We start from the raw sequence: 23330 nt of genomic DNA, 5'->3' as shown, positions 1-23330 counted from the left end.
CTCTAAAACTTTGAACTGAAGCGTACTAATACCTGTATAAAACAAGCATTGCTGTTTACATAACGTTTAATGAACATATCCAGAATCTTTTCTTCAATTGTTGTCCTGTCTTTACCTGGACTGAAGTGCAGAAACAGAGTCTTATATTGATTTTGTATTTAACAGGCAAGATCACAAACATTGGGCCATACCTATGAGTCAGTGTGATCTTAGGATAGTGCAAAATCAGGTGGTTTCTTTTTTTTTCTAATTCTTAGATTGATTTTTAGCTGGTTGCTAGCTTGTGTTGAAAGACTTGGTCTCTTTGGGCAGAAATGTACACACTTTAGCCAGCAGCTTCATTACTAAATAAATTCAAGTCTTGTATTCTGCAAGTTTGCGTACCCTGGCCAAGTTAAAAGTTATATGACCCCTCTACACATGGAAGTCCCTGGAAATTGCACATATAACAAGGCTATAGAATAGAAATTAGTTTTTCATGACACACTCAATGTTTGTGAAATGTCCATAAAGTAGTATGAAAACTCCTCTGTATGTGTTGGAGTTCTCTATTTCCTTACAAATCTGAGTATTAACCTATTATATTTTTCAAGTTGAAGCAAGCCTAATTGCCAAAAAAATAATCCATCACTTTAACAAGTTGGCCTTCTGTCAGAAGAAAATAGATATTTTCTGAAATTTCTAAAAAAAAAAAGTATGTTTAAAATCCAGTAACCTGTTCAAAGTTACAACATTTCAAGTAAGTGGGGGAAATCTGATACTTATAGAGGTTGTTAGATGGTATATTAATCATCATCTCCATCCGTAAGTTTACATGTACACTGTGTCTTGCTATTTCAGTTTAAATAGATGCTTCTAGCTGTTTCAAAACTTGGTAATAGGCTGTAGAACAAATCAACACTTCCTCTTACTATAGTTTCTCAAACTATTTCCACTGTTTGAAGTGAGCATTAAATCCAACTATTTTAGATATTGGTCCTTGTTGCCTTCCTTCTCCTCCTTCACTTAACAGAATCATTAGGTTATTTCTGTGTGTTTGTTTTTTAATTTGGTATTCTTAGCCATCTTGTATGCCTACTGGGGGAATACTGATATACCTGCTGCCCTATGCTAATGTGACTTTGTTACGCCACGACTGAAGTTGACTCAGCATGTTTTATATAAAACTGCTTGTTTTATATAAAAAATATCTGTATGTTGCTCAGAAGAGGTTAAGAGTCCAATAGAATCTAACTGAAACCTGTTCTTCTGGTTATATCTCTTCTGCAAACCAGGTTGTTTCCTTCTTAACAGGCTGGAAGCACCCTTTGAATAACTTATACGCACTCTAATATTACTGCATGGTATAATAAATGTATGTGGTGCCCTATGTGTATCACAGTTGGATTGTTAAGCGTATGCCAAGGACGTTTCTGCTCCTATGTCAGTTTGGAGACAAATCCTGCTGCAATGAAGTAAAGCTAGCCTTAAGGCACCATATGAAATATTACAGATTACTGATTTATCAAGTGACAGTAACTAATGACAGGGAATAAGCTCTCTCTTCTTCTAAGTCATCCCCTCATGTAAAAGTATCGTCAGTGACCTGCCTATCAAAGCAGCACTTCGTTTTTGCACAGCAATCGATGTGGCTGGTCTCCATACCACAGCAGCTGGGCTGCAGTGGTATCTCCCAGTGATCTCTGCACACCATAGTTCTCAGGGATCTCTGCGAGAGTCAGGAATTCTCAGCAGATGCCCAGGATCAACTGCTAGGAGAGTAACAGGGGACTTTTGCAGAGAGTGTTTCTCCTTATAGAGTGTGAAAGGGAATTTCATGTACGACCACATTGCAGCTACCTGGAAAGAGAAATTAAGTTCAACAGCAGTGAAAGCAGTTGAACCATGCTAGAAATTTACAGACTTTAAAGAAAAAGTTAATTTTTATTTTCTTTTACCCACAGGTCTACCCACGGATAGCGCCGGCATTTTGGCACTACCTGAGGGTAGAAGTGAGTAGCGGGTGTTTGAATACTCCCACATCTTTACCTTACAGCTTACTAGTATTTACTGACCTCCTAGTTTGTCCATTGTGCAAAAATACTTAGCTACCATTCTAGCTGCCATTTTCTGTGAATGTAGTCTTGTACTAATTCCATATTGTTTTGACTACAGTGTAATTACTAACCCAAGTCACAAAGATGTGATGTGTTTATATGCAAGATTAAAGAAAAAAATTGAAATCTAAGTCAAGGCCATATCATACATTATGACTAGAGCACAAAATCAAAGTACAGAAATCCATACCTGCACTTCCTTTTATAAACACATTTTACATTCATGAGAAGAATATGGAGCTTCAGTTCTGCTATATCATTTTTGCAAACTTTGTACAACTCAACTTGATATCGTTTCTCCCCTCTTTTGTCCCTCAGGAGCATGAGCAGCTCAGCTATTCCTCCACAAGGTCCAAGGCTCCAAGTGTTATCATCACAGGTCTCAAGCCAGCCACCAAGTATATATTTCATATCAGAGTCAGGACGGCAGCAGGATACAGCGGCTATAGCCAGAAGTTTGAATTTGAAACTGGAGATGAAAGTAAGTTTCACTGAAGGAAAAATAATCAGATACAATAGAAGTAGCATCTAATTCTAAAACAGTGAGACATTGGGAGTTTAAATGGCTGAATCCATACCATTTGCTTATCACAAAATGACCACTGCTATATGATAAAAAACAAGTAAGCTTCAGCCTCACACTTCTGGATTTGTAACAACAAAGAGAAATTTTAGCCCATCACTGCAGCTGAAGGAATGTTTTCTTCTGCAAAATTTCTTTATGGGTCCCTTCCAACTTGAGATATTCTGTGATTCTATGATCCTTTCTTTGCTTAAAGAAGGCCTTCCTTTTGACATCTGGAAATACCCTTAGTCAGCCTTTACTAAGTCCAGCAGCTTCATGCAATCTCCCAGAACACCGTGATGGAGTCTTTTCTCGGTAGTTGTTAGTGCTTCCAGACTCTACAAATGAAAAAAATAAAGAAAAATTTAACAAATAGAAAACTTTTATATGCATTTCTGTCAACCAGTAAGCCTACTAAATTTGCCAGTAAGAAGCAAAAAGCCTTCATATTCCTACAGAATATGCAAAAAAAAGCTTGATGCTATGTGTGATGTTCATGCTCTGAACAATTTTATATTTCAGTCATGTATCACCCTCCATGTTCAAAGAAACTGCAAACAAGGTATTTACAAGCATTTCAGATAAAATTAGTGTCGTAGATACAACACTAAAACACTCATTAATGAAATTACTTTAATTAACCAATTATGTATACCATGTTTTTCATTAGTGTTTTAGAATTCAAGTTGCTTAAGCTGAAGTACAGACTCAAAACTATGTAAGTATTTTCAAGAGCACCCATGGGTTTGTGTACCATTTTCATTGCTTCTTAACTTCTAATTCAAAAATGTTTTAGGGATAGATTTCCAAGTGCTTAATGCCTAATTAGACTTTTTTAAATTTTCTGGGTACTTAAGCCAATTGGTTTGAATAGGAGTTGAACACTTGGGTGCTTTAAAGAATTCCGGTAGATCCCGTCTACATCTTCTGATGCAATAAATACTAGGCTTTAGGCACCCAGGGACATAACTTTTACCAAAAGTAAATGGTATTTAAACCTCTATGAGCCTGTCATGTTTGTGGAAATGTGACTTACTCATCTAAATCAGGAAGACTGTGGTTCCAGTGACATTTTTCTCATTGGCAATGCTGATAGAAACATCTCCTGGCAGTGAGATTCCACCCATTCCTTCCCAGCCTCAAGTCTCCTTCTCAGTTGCACTAATGCAACTGGCTCTTGGGCTGCATGGTGAGTTAGAGCTCACAACACTCTTAAACATTTATTACCTCTATTACTTCTAAGTACTCAGTATGAATCTTGATGGTGAAACATAAATGCACATTATATATTTGCTGTTTACCAATGTTTATTGCTTAAGCTTGTCCCTGACTAAAAGTATTTGATTTGTTATAAATTGTGTGATTGAAAGAAAATGCAGACAGAAGAGTTTTTGTTTATGATCAATTGAGATGGAGGTTGAGAGAAATTCTTCCGCTGTTTGAAATGGTACCTGGAGCTAGATAAAGACTTCAGTTTAATTAAAAGGGTAGTTCAAAGGCCTGTGGTCTTATTCAAATATTTATGCAGTACTGCTTTAGATTTCAAAGGGGAAAAAAAGTAAAGTAAGTGCCTGTTGGTAAATATTACTTATTTCAGATTGAAGCAGGACTTACTGACCAGTCAAATGATGCCTTGTTACTCTCCAGATATCTTACTTCCTCACAGTAGTATCTTGAAAATTGGCCTATTCTAAACTTTAAGGCAATATCAGTTGATTATGATCATTCATTTGTACCCCTTTCATAACACAAGCCAAATGTCTAACTCAGTAACTTTTCCAGACAGCTAATGATAGTAGATTGAAATGTAATATCTACCATATACAAATAGTCTTGATTTAAAGTCTTCCAGTAGTGGGGAGCTCACCATATTTATAGGTAGATAGTGCCAGTGCTTAAGCCTCATAATTAAAAATTTGCACCTTATTTCTAGGCTGAATTTTTTTATTTAGCTTCTACCTTCAGACACTTTTCTGCCAAATTAAAAAGCCAAATACTACCAGAAATCTCTTCCTCATCTAAATGTGTGTATGCCATTTTTAAGAATTCTCTTGTCTTTCCCATAAGTGATATAAATGCTTTCTCTCACTCTAAAAAAAAAAAAAAAAAAATATTTTCCAAACATGGAATAATTTTATAGCTCTCCAAAATCTTAACATCCTTTTTGAATTATGACATCAGAGCTGAACTTGATACTAAATTAAACTGGAAAACTAAATCTGTTTATGATGCCATAAACAGACCTAACACCACTTACCTCTTTATAATTCAGTTTTCTTTTACTTATAGGTCTAAGCACTTGCTGCCTGAACTAGGGCATTGTCTTACACAGCTGAATAACTAGAACATAGCAACATTTTTGTCAGTACAGTTGTATTCCAAGATACTGACCTACATTTAGATGGAGGGATTGGGGAGTGTTGTGTTGAGACTTGGACTGCATAGTTATATCAGTACAAGTAAATGTTGTCTCCCTTGCTGGCATGCATCTATCTTACAAACCAGTCCAGGTCAAGCCGTGTAGGAATCTATCTTCATTATTTACTACTTTGACAGTATGCAGCTCAGCTGAAAATTTTCTGTTTTTTTAATATATATTCTTCTCAATTATTCTGAAAGATACCAAATAATATTAGACCAAGGCAGATTATTGCAGCTCCCTCCATCCCTACCCATTAGAAATAAATTACTTGGTGAAAATTCCACATTTGCAGTTACTTTTTGTGGTCTTTCAGTTAGCCAGATTTTAATTAATTTAATGTGAGCTATACTGATTTTATATAAAGTTAACGGTTTCATGAGAAGGCTGGGAAGAATAGTGTTTTAAAGTCTGTGCTGTCAACAGAAAATTTATCAACCAACAATCTCATAAAAATGACAAAGAATAAGTCAAGTGTTTGATAAAAATCCTTCTCAATTGGCAATAGCTTGTAATATCCTTCAGCTCTCTACTGATTATACATGTTATAGTCTTAGCATCTAGAGAAGAATTCCAGGACCAGTTACAGGTGAACATCCAAAGTTATTCCATTTACCCTGCTTCAGTATTGACATAATTTGTTAATAAACAGTGGTAAAGTGAGGAATCCAAAATTAGGATTTTTCTTTAAAGTGATAGACAAGTTGTAAAAAAGTAACGGTTCATCAACTGTGAGACGTGTATATCAGTGTCCTAAAACATACTGTCCTTGGCAGGACAGTGCTGTCATGCTTTCTCCAGTTTACTGGTTGAAACACTATCTGTGCCACTTCAGTTATATAGGATAAAATTAGATACATCTTCACTAGGAACACTAAGACATTTTGGTATAATTATTAATGGTGGTGCATGAGGCAGAAAAAAGACCAACTCTGTAGCAGTAATGAAAAAAGTTAGTTAATCATGCAATGCTGATCTGATTTTTGAGAAGCACCCTCACTTACCAACTAGCAGACTGAGGCAGCCATTGCTTGGGGAGCATGTTGCTGTTGAACTCTTGTCCCTGCTGCAGAGACCAATAAATAGAACATCTAATAGAGTAAAATTTGTACTTTCTTTCTGAAAGGAGATGGAGTTACCTGGAGAAGTCAGAAAAATTCTCTTCAAGGAAGCAGGGGTGGATGAATGGATGTTGTAAGGCATTTCTTCCACTGTTAAAGCTAAGAGGCTGCTGCTGGGAAATGTAATACCTTTGCAAAACATAGTAAATACTGCTTTTGGTGGTGTTCCTTATTGCCATTTTATTCAGTCTCCCCGTTTCACTACCTTACAGGAAAAACACTTCTAGCAAAGCTGACAGGGATTCATACACTCCAGCACACACATGTGTACTGCTGCTGTGGCTATAAATTGAAGCATAACCTCACTTGTAGTTCCTGCTTTTATGTGTAGGATCATAGAATAGTTTGGGTTGGAAGGGACCTTTAAATGTCATCTCGTCCGACAAGATCTGGTTGCTCAAAGCCCTGTCCAACCTGACCTTAAATGTTCCTAGGGATGGGGCATCTACCACCTCTCTGGGCAACCCATTCTGGTGTTTCACCATTCTCATTGTAAAAAATTCCTTCCTTATATCTAGTCTAACTCTACCCTCTTTTATTTTAAAACCATTACCCCTAGTATAGATACCTCCTGATTGTATCAGAAGTACCTGGTATGAGGAGTACCAGCTATCTGAGTCACCACAAAAAACTCTGGTCCTTCCTAGGATAGAATAAAATGTATTCTGAGAACAAAAAAAAAATCATTTGTCCCAGAGCAAACATACTTTAATCTCTAACTGTTTTCTCTCTCCCTCTCTATTTTTCTCTTTCTGCCTTCTAACTAGCTTTTTATGGAAGCCTTTGGTTTTTGTTTTTAATTAATGATTCAAAGCATTCTTTTTTTCTGGAGGAATGTTTTTTACTGTATCACCTCAGAGGCCCTCGTGCCTAAAGGAATTTGTAAAATATTGAACAATTTACAGCTGTTAGGCAGTACAGTGTTTTCATGCTGTTGCTTTCTTGTGCAGGGCTTGTTCTAAAACCAAGGGTATTTTCCATGTCAGCCTTCCCATCGTTAGGAAGAAAAAATCTGAAAGGGAACTAGTTGGCTTGTTCCAGGAGGAACCTAAAGGGCAAACTAGCGTGTGTGCAGTGTGGACTAGTGGTTGGGCCAAACAGAGTGATAAATGTAAGCACATGATGATTTTTAATCCAAAAGAAATGCAGGCTTTTGTATGCCTCAAATAAATTGTATTAACAATAAAAAATTAAAATTTTTAGAAATGCTAATAGAATACCTGATTAGGTATTTTATACATTTGAGGACTGTGAAAAATTTATTGGCCTGAAACCCTGATCCTGATGAAACAATAACTTTAATTCCTTTACTGTAGGCAGAGATGGTGACTTTCTTGTATTGCCAGATCTGCTGAATTCTCACATTCTTCCTCCTCTTCCCACATCCACAAAATCTATCTTTAACTTTTCAGCCTTAAATCATGCTATTTTGGATTTGCCACCAGATGTGATTTAGACCCTGAGCTCCATTCTTTCCAGAACTCCAAAGCTCAAGAGAGGGGTCCTGAATCATTGACTCTGATAGAGGTCCAGTATTGTTTCAAGTACATGCTCTGATTTGTGCCACAACAGAGAAGCTGTCCCTAGGATTTTTAGAAATACATTGAATTGCCAATGCAAAATGGAGATTTTTTTTTTGGTTAGAATGTTTGATGTTTTAACAATAGTAAATTAAATTTCTGGTTGAAAAAATCAAATGAGATGGCACATATCTCATATTTAGAAACTAAATCTTGCTGGATCTCTCTCCACGTCTGTCTAGTCCTACTATTCATTCAGTAGTAGTCAGCACTGGATACCTCAGAATGTCTCACTTTAATGTTGAAGTATTTCCTTACTGTGTTTTGTATTTTCAGCCATTTGTTCCTCACATATGACTTTGGCCTATCTGATTTCTCTAATGTATGTGCCCAGAAGCCCCAGAGACTTTACTTTTCCTCTCCATTTCTTAAACAAGAGCCACATCCTTGCTCAGATCTCAAACTGCTTGCACAGGCTTTCCGTTCATCCACTGGTCAGAGAGCTAATGTTAGGGGCAACACTTGGAAGAAGGCTTTTCAAGCAAATACATTCCAGAGAGTTTTACATTCTTATGCTAGTGATGGCATTAGTTTTCCTTTTTAAAAGTCCTTTTTAAGATTGCCTTTCCATTGCCTTCCCCCTTTCCCACATTCCCCCCTAGACTAGAGCCCATCAGCTCACTGGAGCACAGGAACTGCAGCACTTCTGAAAATGTAAAGGTTACCCTAATTAGACTTTATATTTTTCTTTCCTATTGTTCTTAAGCACTGTTGTTTACAATGCCTTGTAAATCCATCTGACAGCCAGTTCCTGTCTATCAGAGCTCCAGTTCTCACCGTCCACACTTATCTATCTTGCAGCTACTCACTATTATCTGTCTAGCTGTCTTTCTGTCACTTTTTTATCTTTCAGTCTGCTGGAAGGTCCATGGCCTGATAGATGTCAGATTGAAATAACTAAAGCATGTAGCTAAGAGACGGAAGTGAGCTGTCATTAGGGCTTCCAGCCCTTTTATACCAAATACACAACCCTTTAAAAGTTTTTGAAAAATTTGCTCAAAGAAAAGAAAGGGCAACAGAGCTGGAAGATTCTCTCTGTCTTTCATCCTCTTGCACTGTGACTAAAAGGTCTGCACCATTTCTTCCAGTCTGCCCAGTGAGGAAGTGAAGAAGCCTCAGGATATTTCCCTTCAGCACAGAAAGGAGAAAAAGTGCAAGCTTCTTCTCCACACGTTTGAGTGAAGAACCCAGAGAAGAGCTGAGACAGGGCATGGATGTAAAGAGTAGATGGTGGGGACAGAACTGACACCAGGCTGGATGCAGAAGGGATTTCTGGGCATGGTGTTATAGCGACGAAGCTGGAATGATGCAGTTAAACACTCTAAATGTCATTTTGGGCATATAATCTGAGTTAAGCATGAAGAGTAATGAGAGTGAAGAGTTTATCTGGATAATATGCTTCTGGGTACATGTATGAGACATGCTGCAGTTTTAAAATCAAATCACCACTTTAACTAGTCACATCAGTTGCAGCTACAATGTGTTTGGAGAGTTTTGACACCCAGATGTTATAATATACTATGTAATCATCTGCTGGGATAAGTAATAAATCCTTTTCCTTGTCTTATGCTACCCATTTTTTAAAGTAAGTTTTTGTCAAAATGAACTGATTGAGCAGACAGGCAGAGAGAATGAAACATACTAAAAGACAAAACAGCCAGCCCAGTTAGACAGGTACTAAGCTCCCCTGTGAGTCTTAGCAGTGCTAGTGGTTTACATATTCCTGTTGCACCAGCACTTCCTCACCCCCTTGCCTATCAGCTTTAACTATCAAATGGAGTATGGCCCCATACGTGATACAGCCACATTCGTCCCTGTGATCACAGAGCTACTAATCATCCCTGCACTGGACAGATTTGGGTGGTGCATAGTTGGCAGATATGAGACCATGCACTGGACAGTGTAGAGACAACAAAAGACTGATTTTAGCTACATGAATGCTGACCATGTTGTCTAACAAATGAGATTCTGGAAAAAATGCTATGTACTTCTATGATTAAATGCAACACTCTTAATAGGTACACACAAAGAGATGAAATAAGGTTGCAGGAACTTACTTGGCTTTGCAGTCCATCATAATTGTTTTTTAAACGGAGTTTTTCTGTCTTGCATAATCAAGAATAGTCCTGAGGAGAAACACAGGGTCGTATACCAATATGCACAGATGATGGAGAGGACAAATGAAGAAAGAAAAAGCAGGAAATGAAAAAAAAGATTCAAGAACATGCACAATAGAAACAATACATGTTAAAGCTCTTACTATTTACAACTTGAACTTTACCTTAAGAGAAAGCTGGATAAATGAGAAAAGAACAGAGATCAAGGGACATGCTGAATTTAATGTAGAATGGCAAAATGCTGTAAAAAAATTAATTATTAAGTGTCCCTGATTACTGTCTTCTCACTGCCTAGATAGTGTTTTATGGTACCTTTTACCTGCATGTGAAGAGTCTGTGTATGCGCATACACATGTGCTTATATATGTGTTGTTCACTGCACTGTGCCTTTATTGATTTCTACAGGCATCACTTCAAGCAAAAATAAGTATTTCCATCATTTTGCCTTACCTGCCTCTCTGTCAGTTTTTAACAAATCCACATTTTCCAATTATACTTGTCTGTCATTTGACATTTTTATCTGACAAGTAAATTAAGGTCATCAGGAAGTTTCAGGCCTGAAAGCCCCTTATAGTGATTTGGCTACTTGAAAAAAAAAAAAAATCCTAATGTTTTGGACTCTGGAACCACTGCCAACACAGTAAAATACAAACAAGAGAAAGAGAATGATCACTTTTTAAGTACGTACAATCTCAGCTAAGAATCATGTTGCTTAGAGGTGGAAAGAATTAAGTCAGTCCAGAATTTCTCCCCTTCATGAATCTGAATCTGGTTCCTGATAGAAAATACAGGTTATTAAACTGATAGATTGCATTCTGTTAAACACCAAGACATAGCAGCTCCGCTCAGCAGAAATGATCCAGGACATGTGACTTTCTTCATCATGATAGCTGCAGAGTGCTTCTTTGGACCATGGAATCAGTCTGTACATTTGCACCTTAATTCATGAGGTTGGGTTGTCTCCTTGGGTTGTCTCCTTGGCAATGAATGTCTGTTGAAGAAAACCACAGCTAATTTATCTGAGCCCGTGGTTTGCTTTTCTCCTGCTGAATTCACTATTTTTGCACACCTCTTTTTCCTATTAAAAAAAAAAAAACAGAGGGCTGCAGTTTGTCCTCTCCCTTCCATTGCAGAGATGGGCAAGACAGACACATCTAAAACCTCCTCCTCCATTTACAACTTCAAAGTGTGCCTGGCTGTAACAGTCTTTGCAACATGTAGCACAAGCCCCACTAGGCTGAAAGTAGTATTCAGCATGTGATTTGGAGAGCCTGTTATTATTTGCATTGTTATTTGTGTGGCATGATATTTATTATGTTGTATTTTTCCAACTAAATCTGACACTGTGGAACGTAACTCAACGCAGAGCTAGAATCCATTCCCATAATATCACTAGATGCCATTTTGGAGATTAGCCATTCAGTGAATATTTGCTACATCATTTATTGGATGATTTAACTTGTCTGTGGAGAGCTTATGACCACAGATACTGAATACCTTGTAATTTACTGCCTGTGCATATCTCCACTAAATTATATGGACAGAAACCTAATGGCAAAAAGAAGTTGGTTTTGCTGAAAGTTTGACTTAAACTACTATTGTTTTTATTTGGTTTACTACTATTACAAAGCCAGTCTACACTGCTAATTTCTAAACCAACTCACAAATATTATTTAGAAGCCAAATATTTTTCTTGGAAACAGCATTTTACGAGGCTTTGGGCAGCAATGTGTGCATGGTGTTGGGCTTCATCAACTGCAAAGTGAGACAATACAGCCTGCCGAGCTTTCTAGGCAGCAGTCTAGGTGATTTCCCTAAGATTTAATCATCTGGTGCCTAAAGAAAGCTGAAGATTTTGCTTATGGAACAGTTTGCAAGTTTACAAAATCAAAGCTGCTTTCCTGATAAATCTAAAGTATATTTTATTTTCTACATTTATTACCGTTGTCAGAGGTCATTGAATAGAATTATTTATTCTCCTTTCAGAACAATGTTATGTTTCTCATGGAAACAGACAGTAAGAATTAGGTAAACGTCCTGTGGTCAAAATGTTCAAGTGTAACTGAGTTTAAGAAGTAAAACTTTGGAGTCACAAGACAGGAGATAGAGAAAAAACTGAGCCTAATTCTTTTTCTGCTCATGTAGTACTTGGACAGTGAGGACCAACCAGACTGTAAGTAGGTACTTTGTCAATGTAAGGGTTTAATATTATACAGAATAAATTAATAAAAAGAGCAAGAGTCTAGAGACCGGATAATTTCAGGTGATCTTTTTTAACTCCTAAATGTCCTACAAAAAGCAGAGAGAAAAACATGAGGCATAAGAAAATCAATATTTTTTTTCAACTACAGTGTTACCAATCACCAAAGCATGTTATAGGTAAAACTATATACATTCTGTGACAATAAAACTAAACACCAGACATACAGAAGAGTGTGTGAGGCTACACATTAAGTGTTCTTCTTCTGCTTTGCTTTCTCCTGAAACCAGTTTAATATCTCTTACATACATAGCACTGCTGCTGACTTCACTGGGACAGTTGGATGGAAAGAAGTTCTGAATTAGATGCAGGATTAAGCTAAATAAAGCTAAAGAAAATATATGTTCTATTTTTGTGTTGAAAATCCTGTCATACTCAAACTTTAGTAAATTGCAAATGTCTGATAACGCCAGCTCCTCCTTTTAAAAACCTGTAAACATCTTCTCCCCTTCATCCTAGTTGGGACATGGATTATGGTTTTTCACTTCACAGGCACGTTCGCATCTGATGTCCTTCTAAGCACCAAGGAAACTATTACAGAGTAATTGCAACATTTGACCAGTGAAATGTTATCACCCATTCTGCAAGAACCCTGAGTAATGGAGCTTTAACCTCTTTTCTTTTTGCTTCTCTTTCAGCTTCTGATATGGCTGCAGAGCAGGGACAGATTCTTGTAATTGCCACTGCTGCTGTTGGTGGATTCACTCTCCTGGTCATCCTCACTTTGTTCTTCCTGATCACTGGGAGGTAATTAACACCACAGTGTTCTCATTTACTCAGGGTCAGAGTCATCCAAAACTAAGAAATTAAGAATAATAGTTAAGTCATTAAGCCACATTTTCAGTGCTAAAATAAGGGTTATACATAGCAGGGTCAATGTCCTCTTTGTTCAGCACTGCTCATACTCACAGTTCTATTGTGAGTGTTGTTTTTCATTAAAAAAAAAAACGGTTTGGGGAGCTAAGCAATTATGTGAAATCAGAAAATAGCTTGGCTACTTTCAAAATAAGTTTCTGGACCTCTTGCTTGCAAAATTGTATTAAAAATACAATGTACTTGCACCCTCAAGGCTCTGACATTAGAAGACAAAAAAACACGGTATTTTTTACAAAATCGCATAACTGTCAATTGCAAAGCTTTGGAGGGTGTAACCTTAGGATTTTTGATGTCTTGGGGTTGGCAATATAGCTTGCTAAAAGCACTTTAGTGGACAATTTTTTATTACTTTTGCTATATTAAATTTGTAGGAAAAATTGTACACAATTATGTATATATTTTATATGCACTCTTCTGCATCTATTAAGGTAAAATACAGGAATTATGTAATGAAATTAAACTAAGGAAAACTTTACTTCAAAATACTAGAATGATTCTACTGCCTGTGATATCACTGGTGAACAGAAAATAGCTTCCTGAAGGTCCTGTTTTATTGCTTTTTGGCTTTTTTTTTTTTTTTAGATTGGATTGAAGATAGCCCAATTAAATCTACATTACAGCAGTACTGTTGCCCTGGCAGGGGAATTCACCAGTCTGGACAATGATTATTTTTTATAACTACCCTGATTCTTACACTTACAGTTCTTTTAGAACAGTGGTGATTGTCCACCTTCCTTGAGTTGATGTGTTGATCAGGATCAAATAATGACATTATGCAAATTGGATGAGAAAGCATTTTGATTTGAGTGGCCAGATGCCATGCTCAATTACACACTGAAGGTTTTAAGGGAACTCACAAATTCTCAATGCTAAAAAACACATGAAGAGGTCAGAACATCAGTCCTTGCTGGAGCTCAGATTCCCCCAGGCATAGCTGCTTCCATGGTGCCTTGTTTCCTTTTTCACTGAGCCTCCAGGTGCTTCCTATGTGATTTCAGGACTTCATCTGCTTCCACCAGGAAGCAAAGCAGAATTTAAAAGGACAAAGTCATTACATCCCTGTCTACTCTGTGAGATATCCGTGGCAATGCGCTGCTGCCATGGATCAAGAAAGCCTGAAACTAGGCTGATACTCTGTAGAGGTATGGGTCTTCGAGCAGAGGAGTCGGGCTCATAGCTCCTTGTCGTGGTTTAACCCCAGCCAGCAACTAAGCACCACGCAGCCGCTCACTTACTCCCCCGCCATCCAGTGGGATGGGGGAGAAAATCGGGAAAAAAAGTAAAACTCATGGGTTGAGATAAGAACGATGTAATAGAACAGAAAAGAAGAAACTAATAATGATAATGATAACACTAATAAAATGACAACAGTAGTAATAAAAGGATTGGAATGTACAAATGATGCGCAGGGCAATTGCTCACCACCCGCCGACCGACACCCAGCCAGTCCCCGAGCGGCGATTCCCCGCCCCCACTTCCCAGTTCCTAAACTAGATGGGACGTCACATGGTATGGAATACACTGTTGGCCAGTTTGGGTCAGGTGCCCTGGCTGGGCATGAGAAGCTGAAAAATCCTTGACTATAGTCTAAACACTACTTAGCAACAACTGAAAACATCACTGTTATCAACATTCTTCACATAGTGAACTCAAAACATAGCACTGTACCAGCTACTAGGAAGACAGTTAACTACATCCCAGCTGAAACCAGGACACTCATGCAATATGCTCTGTAGGGGAGGTTGTATGGGCTCTGGCCCCTCTTTACCCTTTTCCCCTTCCCTCCTTCAGATGCATAAAACAGCTGGTGGAAGAGCCTCCATGTGAGGAGCATTCTTCGTGGAGTTTCCTTCTTGCCTGGCTTGGGGACAGAAAAAATCCAGATTTGGGATAGGATTCTGCACTATTCCTGTCCAGGTTTACAGCCTGTGTTTACACTTAGAGATGTTACACTGACTCCTCTGAATGTGATAATGGTCATCACAGACAGGGCTGATACCTATAGACAGTGCTGCACTTTAAGATTTGTAATTAAGTTTCTGTTTTGTTGGTATGGCATTACCTCTAATTTGAAAAGAAAGTGAAGTCCTATCATTGTAGGCTGGAGGTTTTATTTGCAGTACCCCAGCAACCAAATATGGCACTACAGTAGCTACCATTATGTGAATTACTTTCAGAAGAGAGAGGAATTATTCAAACAGACAAACTTTCAGAGGAAATGATTGTGTAGAATCCTTACGTGGAATCCTGAAACGTAACTGCAAGGCTTCCTTTAGAAAAAACTCACTAAACTCAGGAATGAAAAAAAATATGGAAATGGGTTTCTTTCTGTGTTTATTCCTCCTGTTAGCTAATGTTAAGGATATCAAAGATTCTCTTAGCTTTCTAACATCTTACTCAATGGGACTATTTCAATTATGTAAGATATGAATTCATTGTGAAATGCTGCTTAAATGCAGTGATAAGAGTGTATTGCGCAGAAGACAGAGCAAGAAAATTTTGAATAAATACTCAGTGTACTCTAGGACTGGAGGCAAATTTCTGCATGAAAAATGCGATTGGTACCCTACAGATGTGCTCTGCTTCACTGTTTAGAATTCGCAATTCAATGAGCTGTCGAGTCGCAGGGCTGCTGATGAGTCTATTCATAGTGGAGAGGCTGGGTTAAATGAGCACCTGCCTCTGCACTTCGCTGCGTTATTATCCACCACGAGCAAGCAGGAAGCGCGGCTGTCAATTGCAGATAGAAAAATGAAAGCAACAGAGATTTCAAGGCACGGGATATGCAGTGAGGCGGAGGTCTTGGCTAAATTCCAGGAAATGCAATGTTAAAGCTCAGTGTGATTTATTCCTATCATTACAGAAATTATTCTTCTCCAATTGTTCTGTAGCCAACACTAACAGGGAGTGGGGAGCTGGAGCTGGAAGACTCCTCTGCTGGTGATTACTCACTGGCTTCTGTAGTCAAACTTTGGGGCCACGTGCATGCTTAGGAGGATTAGACAGGGTTAAAGCCTTGTTTCTTTGACTGTTCCCTTGGGCAGACACTTTAAGTGTAAGAGCTTGTGTCCAGTGCGCTTGGCAGTTGGCACCTTACAGACCAGTTGTTCAGGTCCTAAAAGTGGCACTGGCATGCTTAGTGGTCCCAGCAACTGGTGTACAATCTAAAGATTTCCACAGAAGCTGAGAATCCACTGGCTGCTATTTCCCTCCATAAAGATACATAACCATGACAGCTTCAGAAGTTTCTGCCCTTCAGGTGTTCATCATCACCTCTGTAGCAATGAATGAATTCGTGAGTGTTCCTACTCTGCTTCAGTAGTTTAAATGAACCACTGAAATGACGTGGGTGTGTTCACATATTTCTCATATCTCCATTGTTAGTATTTTACTGGATATACTATCTACAATTATAGCTTATTTTACTTTTTAAGGCTGGTCACAAACACAGAGAGGCCAGTCATTTTTTTCAAGCTGGTCTTGGAACCAGATGTCTGTAAACCAAAGCACATGGCCACACACACTGCTGTTCTCCACTGGCGACAGTGCCCCAACAGCCCTTAGCCGTTAGCCTAGCCCATAGACCAAAAGATTTCCCTCTAAATCATACTTCTTAGGCTGTTCAGTGAGTGAGAAAGAGCGTTAGGACCAAGAGCAAATATTTTGCTTTTTCTTGACTGAAACATTGCTCCTATCATGTGACACTCTAAATCAGCATTAACAGTCCTGCAAGTAGGCAGCATTCAGGCTGGGGGACATTTCATTACAGGGAACCTGAAAGCTTGCCATGTGGCAGTTTTCTCCAGCATACCCTTGCGTTGTCAGGTGAGGTTGCTAACAATTCATGAACATCCACAGTTTTGTGTTGTTTGCCAAGGATTTGCAATTTTATAGCAATCATACAGGCACATGCTAAAACATCGTACTCACATAGCACGCTACATATTGTTTATCCTATATGATAGCTGCTATCTTAGAAGAAATAAGAAGCCAGTGCCTGGCTCAGACTGCATCGAGCTACTCAGGAAAAAAATGGTCCTGATGTGAAAAAAGATTTTCTTTTTTTATGAAACATGGTGAAGTCATAGAAACTATTATCTTATGATTTTTTTATGAGCTTTTTTGACCCACTGGATATGAAAGTTAATAGGATAAGGTTTAATTAGCACAAACCAATGTATGCAAACAAGAATGCAAGGAAGTAATAATTTATTAAAGCATCAGGACTCTTTGGAATCTATTCATAACTAAAAATATATTCCAAATGCAAAGCTTTTGGCTTTCATAAAAGTGTGGATAAAACTTAATGTACATTTATTTTATGCATGACAAGTATTTTAATTAAAACCTCACTTGTTTTTCTTAAAAGGTGCCAATGGTACATAAAGGCCAAAATGAAATCTGAAGAGAAAAGAAGGGCTCATTTGCAAAATGGACATTGTAAGTCATTCAACCCTGTGTTACATAGTATCTATATCATGTTTTAAATGAAGAAAGTTCATGGTTTCCTGTACAACTTCTGCCCTTGATGTTTTAAACTGGCCAGCTGAATAGCTCCTTATTGTTTGCACCATCGAGGGTGTCTATTTTTATTTGTATGTCCCCTTGAAGAATTTAACTGAATTCACTCTAGTTAATAAGGTTTTTTGGTATTCTATTAATAATATTTATCAGTTTTTCAGGTATATTTCTTTGAATTTCTCAGCTGGTCTGGACCATATTGAACTTCTGCCTCAAAATTCCTCTCTTGGTGACTATGTGCCTTATTTGTATCCAGTTCTCTTTGGCTGTAGGGATCTATGCTTCCAGCCACACAAGAAATAGAAAGTGGAATGGGTTGTCTTCCCTCATGTTGCTGCTCACTGATCAGTACAGTGAGAGAAAAATCCTGGCAATCTCTCACTGGCAGTATATTAGTTTATGTGGTTTAGTTTAGCTACTCAGTTTAAATTACTAGTCTCACTGTTTTACGTTAGAGTAAAAATTTAAAGTTTTTATTTATTCAAAAGGTATTATACAAAGGTTATTAAATTTTATATTTTTTGATCATTTTTTATAACATCCCTGGAAATACTATGATCAAGACAAAAGTTAAGTCACCAAAAGTAAAATCTTTTTTCAGGTGACACCACTATATCCAGCCAAGTGGCTATTTCTGTCAAGGAAAAGGGCACATTTCTCCATAAAGGATACTTCCTAGGAAGATTTGTCATTTGTTTCCAAACATGGTCAGAAAGGAAAGAAGACAAAAACCTTCCTGCTGGAGAGTTTGATATATGCCTCTGAGACCGTGACTGAATTTGAGAAAAGCCTCACTCAGTGACTTTCTGGCCAGGGTAAATGATGACTGTATTTCATGGTGACACAAAGCTTCATCTCAGAGGCTTCTCATTCATTTGCAGTTATCTCAGCATCAGACTTGAGGGGGCAAGTCTCTACTCATGTATGTGCTCCATAGAACCAAGGATAAAGAGAAATTACTGTGATTTAGCCCAGCAGCTAAGGCTGTATTGCCAACAATACTCCCTCCTTTACACTGAGCACTCAGCACCTCCATAAGAAGTACCTCCTTCATGCTAGCAGCAATCTTCATCTGGCTGCTGACTACCTATAGATTTGGTATCCAGCATCTCAACTTGAAACAATATGTGGGGCTGCACAGTCTCTGCTGGGATCAGTATAAGGGTGACCTCTCCTGGACTGGCTGAAGCTGTTTAAAAAAAAGCTGCGCTGCAAAACCTGCACTGTTAGCGTCACCTGTTCCTGTTCCCAGATTTGTCATGTCCACGCTTTATACCCCATGCTTCCGCTGTGTGCAGAAGAAAACCATCTCTTGTTCATCCTTCCTCTCTTCCTTGGAAGTTCGGTGTGAGTCAGAGGAAGATTTCAGGAAATAAACTCTTTGAAGGGAGTCAGAAAAGTGTCCATGATCTTGCTGATAACATGACATCCCATGATGTCTGGTCTCCTCCCCATTTCTGTATGGTGCGTGTACTCTATCAGCAGTGGAATGGCTGTTGCACACCACCTAATGAAGTCCAGCCACATTCATGTGTTCAGAACATGTGTTTTTCACCTAATGCATTTAGGCTTATCAGATAATGAGCTGCTTTAGACTCAGCCACTAAGTGATAAGAGGAAGAAGGCTGAGAGGTACTTAATTCTTTTAAAAGAGGTTCTCTTGACCAACCTGCAGTACCCTCCTCTTATCCTGGTAAGTTGATGCATTACCTACATCAACTTCTGTTAATGGATTTAAAGTTTTCCAGAACTTAATCACCACATGCCAGCAGCCTAAAAAAAATACCCATCCAGATAGTCCAAGAGAAACAACATAAGTTCTTGGACATGCTATACTCAAGAACACAAGGGATATTAGCCATGCCAGAAAATGATGGCTTGCTGGAGCCTGCCAAAGCAATCTGGCACCAACACACTATTGCCACGGCCATCTCCAAGGAAGCAGACAGAAATTATCGAAGCCTTGTAAATGCATTTGGATATTTTTGCTCTCGTCTTGCACCTGGGTCTCTGGTTGTTCCAGCTGATCAGAAGACAACAAAGCAGCACAGTCCTCCAGGACCCATCCTCAGAGAAAAGGATCTCAAGCATTGGACCTGTTTGGCAAAAGGAAGTTCAGCCATCCACCCTTAAATGAAAGGAGTGAATTAGAAAGCCCTGTTTTCAAAGTAGAGGACAGATTGCCTAAATTGCCCAAGGAGCAGCAAAGGGGAATATAGACTGCTTTGGCAGTAATCACTGTTAGTCTTGAGGATCTGCTTTTCCCCATATCTTTGAGCCCTCACTTGGTGTCCCTGTAGACACCCTTTCAAGTGACCAGCTCAGAGCTCGTATTTTCTCTCATGACTTGCTGCATTTTCCAGATTTACCAGCTGTACTTGAAGCATTCCTTAAGGATGTGAGCTAAGTGCAGAGATTCCAAGGAGCCTCTTCAGACTAAAACACTAAATAGCATTTGGAAAGGAAATGCTTACAATAAAAAAAAAAAAAAGTAATTTGTCTTACCCAAAATAGCATTTTCCTTAAAACTTAGCTAGGGCTATTATTTTTTCCTAAGGAGAAGCTTCCAAAAACTTTATTGTCCTCTAAATTTTCCTTCCTGAAATGCTATACCTCAGGAGATGCTTGTGTTCAGCTGGGACAGAGACAAAACAGCATAAGAGTTGGATACTATCTTATCATTTGACTACCAAAGACTGTTTTCTAAAGGTCTTTGCCTTTTTGTTCCTGTGGGACAGGATAAACTCTGGGACCCATGTAGCTAGCAAATATGACAGTAACTAGAGGCATAAATAACATTTAGAGAACCTAACACCCGTATTTCCTCCATTCTTTATGCTAACAACAGGTATCAGTTATCATTGCAAGCTGAAAGGATGTTTGATGTAACAATGCACTGCAGCAGTCATGAAGTATCCATGCTTTCAGTCACCCAGAACATCTCAGGAGATCTGAGCAGAGTCCAGCAGGACCTTGCTTACAGTTTTAGCCAGTACTTTTGAATGCTTTTGCTAGTGTTAGGTTGGCAGAGGCTTATCCTCTGTCTATGGAGTTGTAACACCCAGCTCTTTAATGTCTCAGAAGCCTCACCTAAAAAAGCCACTTGAAGGATAAGAGGAAACATTTAAGTCTGTGCTCAGTCAATCTTTGAAAACCTTGGTGCTGACAGCAAATAAGGACAGCTCATGTGCATTCTGCAGTTGGCTTCTGTGAAACCAGTAGCAAGCATTAGTAATTTGGGGTCATTATCCTCTTCTATTGGGTTCTGGAACTTTAAATGTGGGAGATTTAGTATATTATTTCCAATCCTTTCAATTGTCTAGTCAACAAAAAAAAAACAGAAAAAAAAAAGAGAAAACCATGTTGTTACAGTGCATGAATATCAAAGAATTCTTGATTTCTAGTATTCTCTCTTTTTTGCAGTACGTTTCCCGGGAATCAAAACATATATTGATCCAGACACGTATGAAGACCCATCTCTTGCTGTCCATGAGTTTGCAAAGGAGATAGATCCTTCAAGAATTCGTATTGAAAGAGTTATTGGGGCAGGTAAAATTATATCCACTTTAAAAAATGTCTAGACATGGAAAGGCTGCTTTTCTCAAGTCACCAGGCTAATGCAAGTGGTCAGGTATAGTACAAAATGTGGGCATATTTCTCTGATAGCACCAGTTCACTCTCAGATGTGGTGCAAATGAGCTATTGTATTTGGCTAATGTTCGAAATGTGGATATATTCAAATAAGGAGTTCTTGAGAGGCAGATTCTCCAAAGCGATAGGCTTATCCCAATTTTTTTTAAGGCTTTATCAATTTTTTGGGTAGGGTTGGGGTTTTGGTTGGGTTTGGGGTTGTTTTTTTTTGCTTTGTTCCAAATGTACTCAAAACACTGTGTCACTCAGCATTTGCCATAGTGTCACATATTCTTTATCACTGAGGGGGAGATTAGATCAGAATCTCTTTCTAGGGGGCAGATAAGATCAGAATATAGAAGACTGAGAAAAAATATTCTCATTTAGAAAATAGGAGTACAAGGGGAAAAAGGAGAGGCTGGCTTGGGATAGGCTTCTCTGTAGCTGTGTGGAGGAGGATCATTGACAGAGAGGGAAAAGAGGAAGATCTGATGAGAAGGTGTAGACAGTATGAAAGATGATGTGGAGCTGGGAAGCAGGATGGATTAGAAAAATAGCAGCAGGATCTCCTCTTACATCCCTGTTTATCTTTGTCCAAGTGCATGGTGGGGACAGAGGGGAATTAGACCTGAACAATTGTTTTAGACCCTGTTCTCATCTATGAGGTATTTACCTTCAGTTGAGAACATCTCATTGGGGATGTAGGCCATTTCACAGCTGTTTGAAAATAAGTTTCAGAAGCTCATGAATCCTGTATGTGTATTGGCCTTTTTCTAAGGGAGATAACATGCCCCTTGTGTTTCAGGGATCTTACCCTTTGCTAATGTGCTATGTTTATAGGCATGTCTATTCTGTGTATTAAGTGTTACCCTCTTGTCTTAGCTTTGGTTTAATTGTCAGGTTTTGCTCTACAGGAAAGTGCTGTGCAAGTGTCGCCACACGTTCACTTCCGGAAAGCCTTTGTAGGGATAAAGGCTCATGGCTGCTGTCTAGAGTTCACTAGAGGTCCTGGTGGCTGCTCAGTGGTGACAGAAAACACACCTTTGTGGTTAACACAACAAAAGTGAAATACTTGTAAACATCAGAGTCTTGTAAAACCATTTTTTTTAACTTGTGTTCTGACTATCTAAGGCAGATAGCATTTCATTATTGAAATAATGAAATAATCCTGAGATTGTTTGCTCTCTGTTTTATTCAGCTGTAGTTTACTGAGGACTTAGAGAGACAAGGCTAGAAAAAGGCCCTACAGACTTACCTAACTAGTGGATCTCAATGTATGGCTTGTGACCAACATGTCATTCAGAAGGCCCACCAACATTTCTCATGGTTATATCAAATTAAAACAAAAAACAGACTGACAAGGAGAGTCTGAGGTTCCTGTGGTGCATTACATCCTCTGTGTTGTTACCTGCACACTGTCAATGGCTGGGGAGCATTAATCATTTCTCAGCCCCAACAGAAAGGGAAGGTGGGGTCTGTGTCAGAAATTTTGATGAACATAGGAACGGAATCCTAAGCTCTAATTCCAGCTCTGAAATTTAATTTCTTCCTGTGAAAGACATTAACATTATAACCGTCTTCAGTTTACACAAAATATGGATATTTATCTGTGTCCTTAAGATATTAAGAGTGATTGAGTTTTGTAAATTGCTGTCTTAAAGGTACTTATAATACTGACTATGCAGATGTTTTGTCTTCACCTCACTGTAATTTTATTTCAGTAGCAATAATTAGCATGTTCCACACTCCAATGCCCATCTTCAAGCTATCCATTCTGGGCTTTCTTCAACAATGCTGTTTTATTACTTATTAAGTAAATGCCAACATACAAATGCTTTTATTTTTTACCTTATTTACTTTCTCTAGCTTTAATGACATCAAGAAAAAAAAGAAAGAATTCACAATACAACAGATTGCAAAAATCAGAGTTACATCTTGTAGAGGGGGTCAGTGGAAAAAATATTATTTTAATTTGCTCATAGTGAGCCCACCAAAGAACTCGTGCTAGCAAGTATTGTCAGGAAAATTACTATCAGAAGACATAATGCACTGTTATCCTTCTTTTTTATCTTTGTTTCATATATCTTAGTCACTCGAGAAAAGAGAGGTATATTTCAGTTCAGATCCCTCATTTAATGATATGTT

At 38.4% G+C, this 23330-nt stretch overlaps 1 protein-coding gene across 1 annotated transcript in view; it reads left to right on the top strand.

Annotated features, from left to right (window-relative positions):
* Positions 1-23330, top strand: part of EPHA6 (EPH receptor A6) — a 531573-nt gene that overhangs the window by 394240 nt on the left and 114003 nt on the right. Inside the window, exons 7-11 of the mRNA XM_010567652.1 lie at positions 1944-1991; positions 2415-2577; positions 12797-12905; positions 17404-17474; positions 20979-21104. Coding sequence (XP_010565954.1) covers positions 1944-1991; positions 2415-2577; positions 12797-12905; positions 17404-17474; positions 20979-21104 — 517 coding nt within the window. The remainder of the gene's footprint in view (positions 1-1943; positions 1992-2414; positions 2578-12796; positions 12906-17403; positions 17475-20978; positions 21105-23330) is intronic.

Source organism: Haliaeetus leucocephalus, unplaced genomic scaffold (assembly GCF_000737465.1).
Source record: "Haliaeetus leucocephalus isolate CR32 unplaced genomic scaffold, Haliaeetus_leucocephalus-4.0 Scaffold228, whole genome shotgun sequence".
Lineage (NCBI taxonomy): Eukaryota > Metazoa > Chordata > Aves > Accipitriformes > Accipitridae > Haliaeetus > Haliaeetus leucocephalus.
This window is presented reverse-complemented; position numbering and strand designations above follow the sequence as displayed.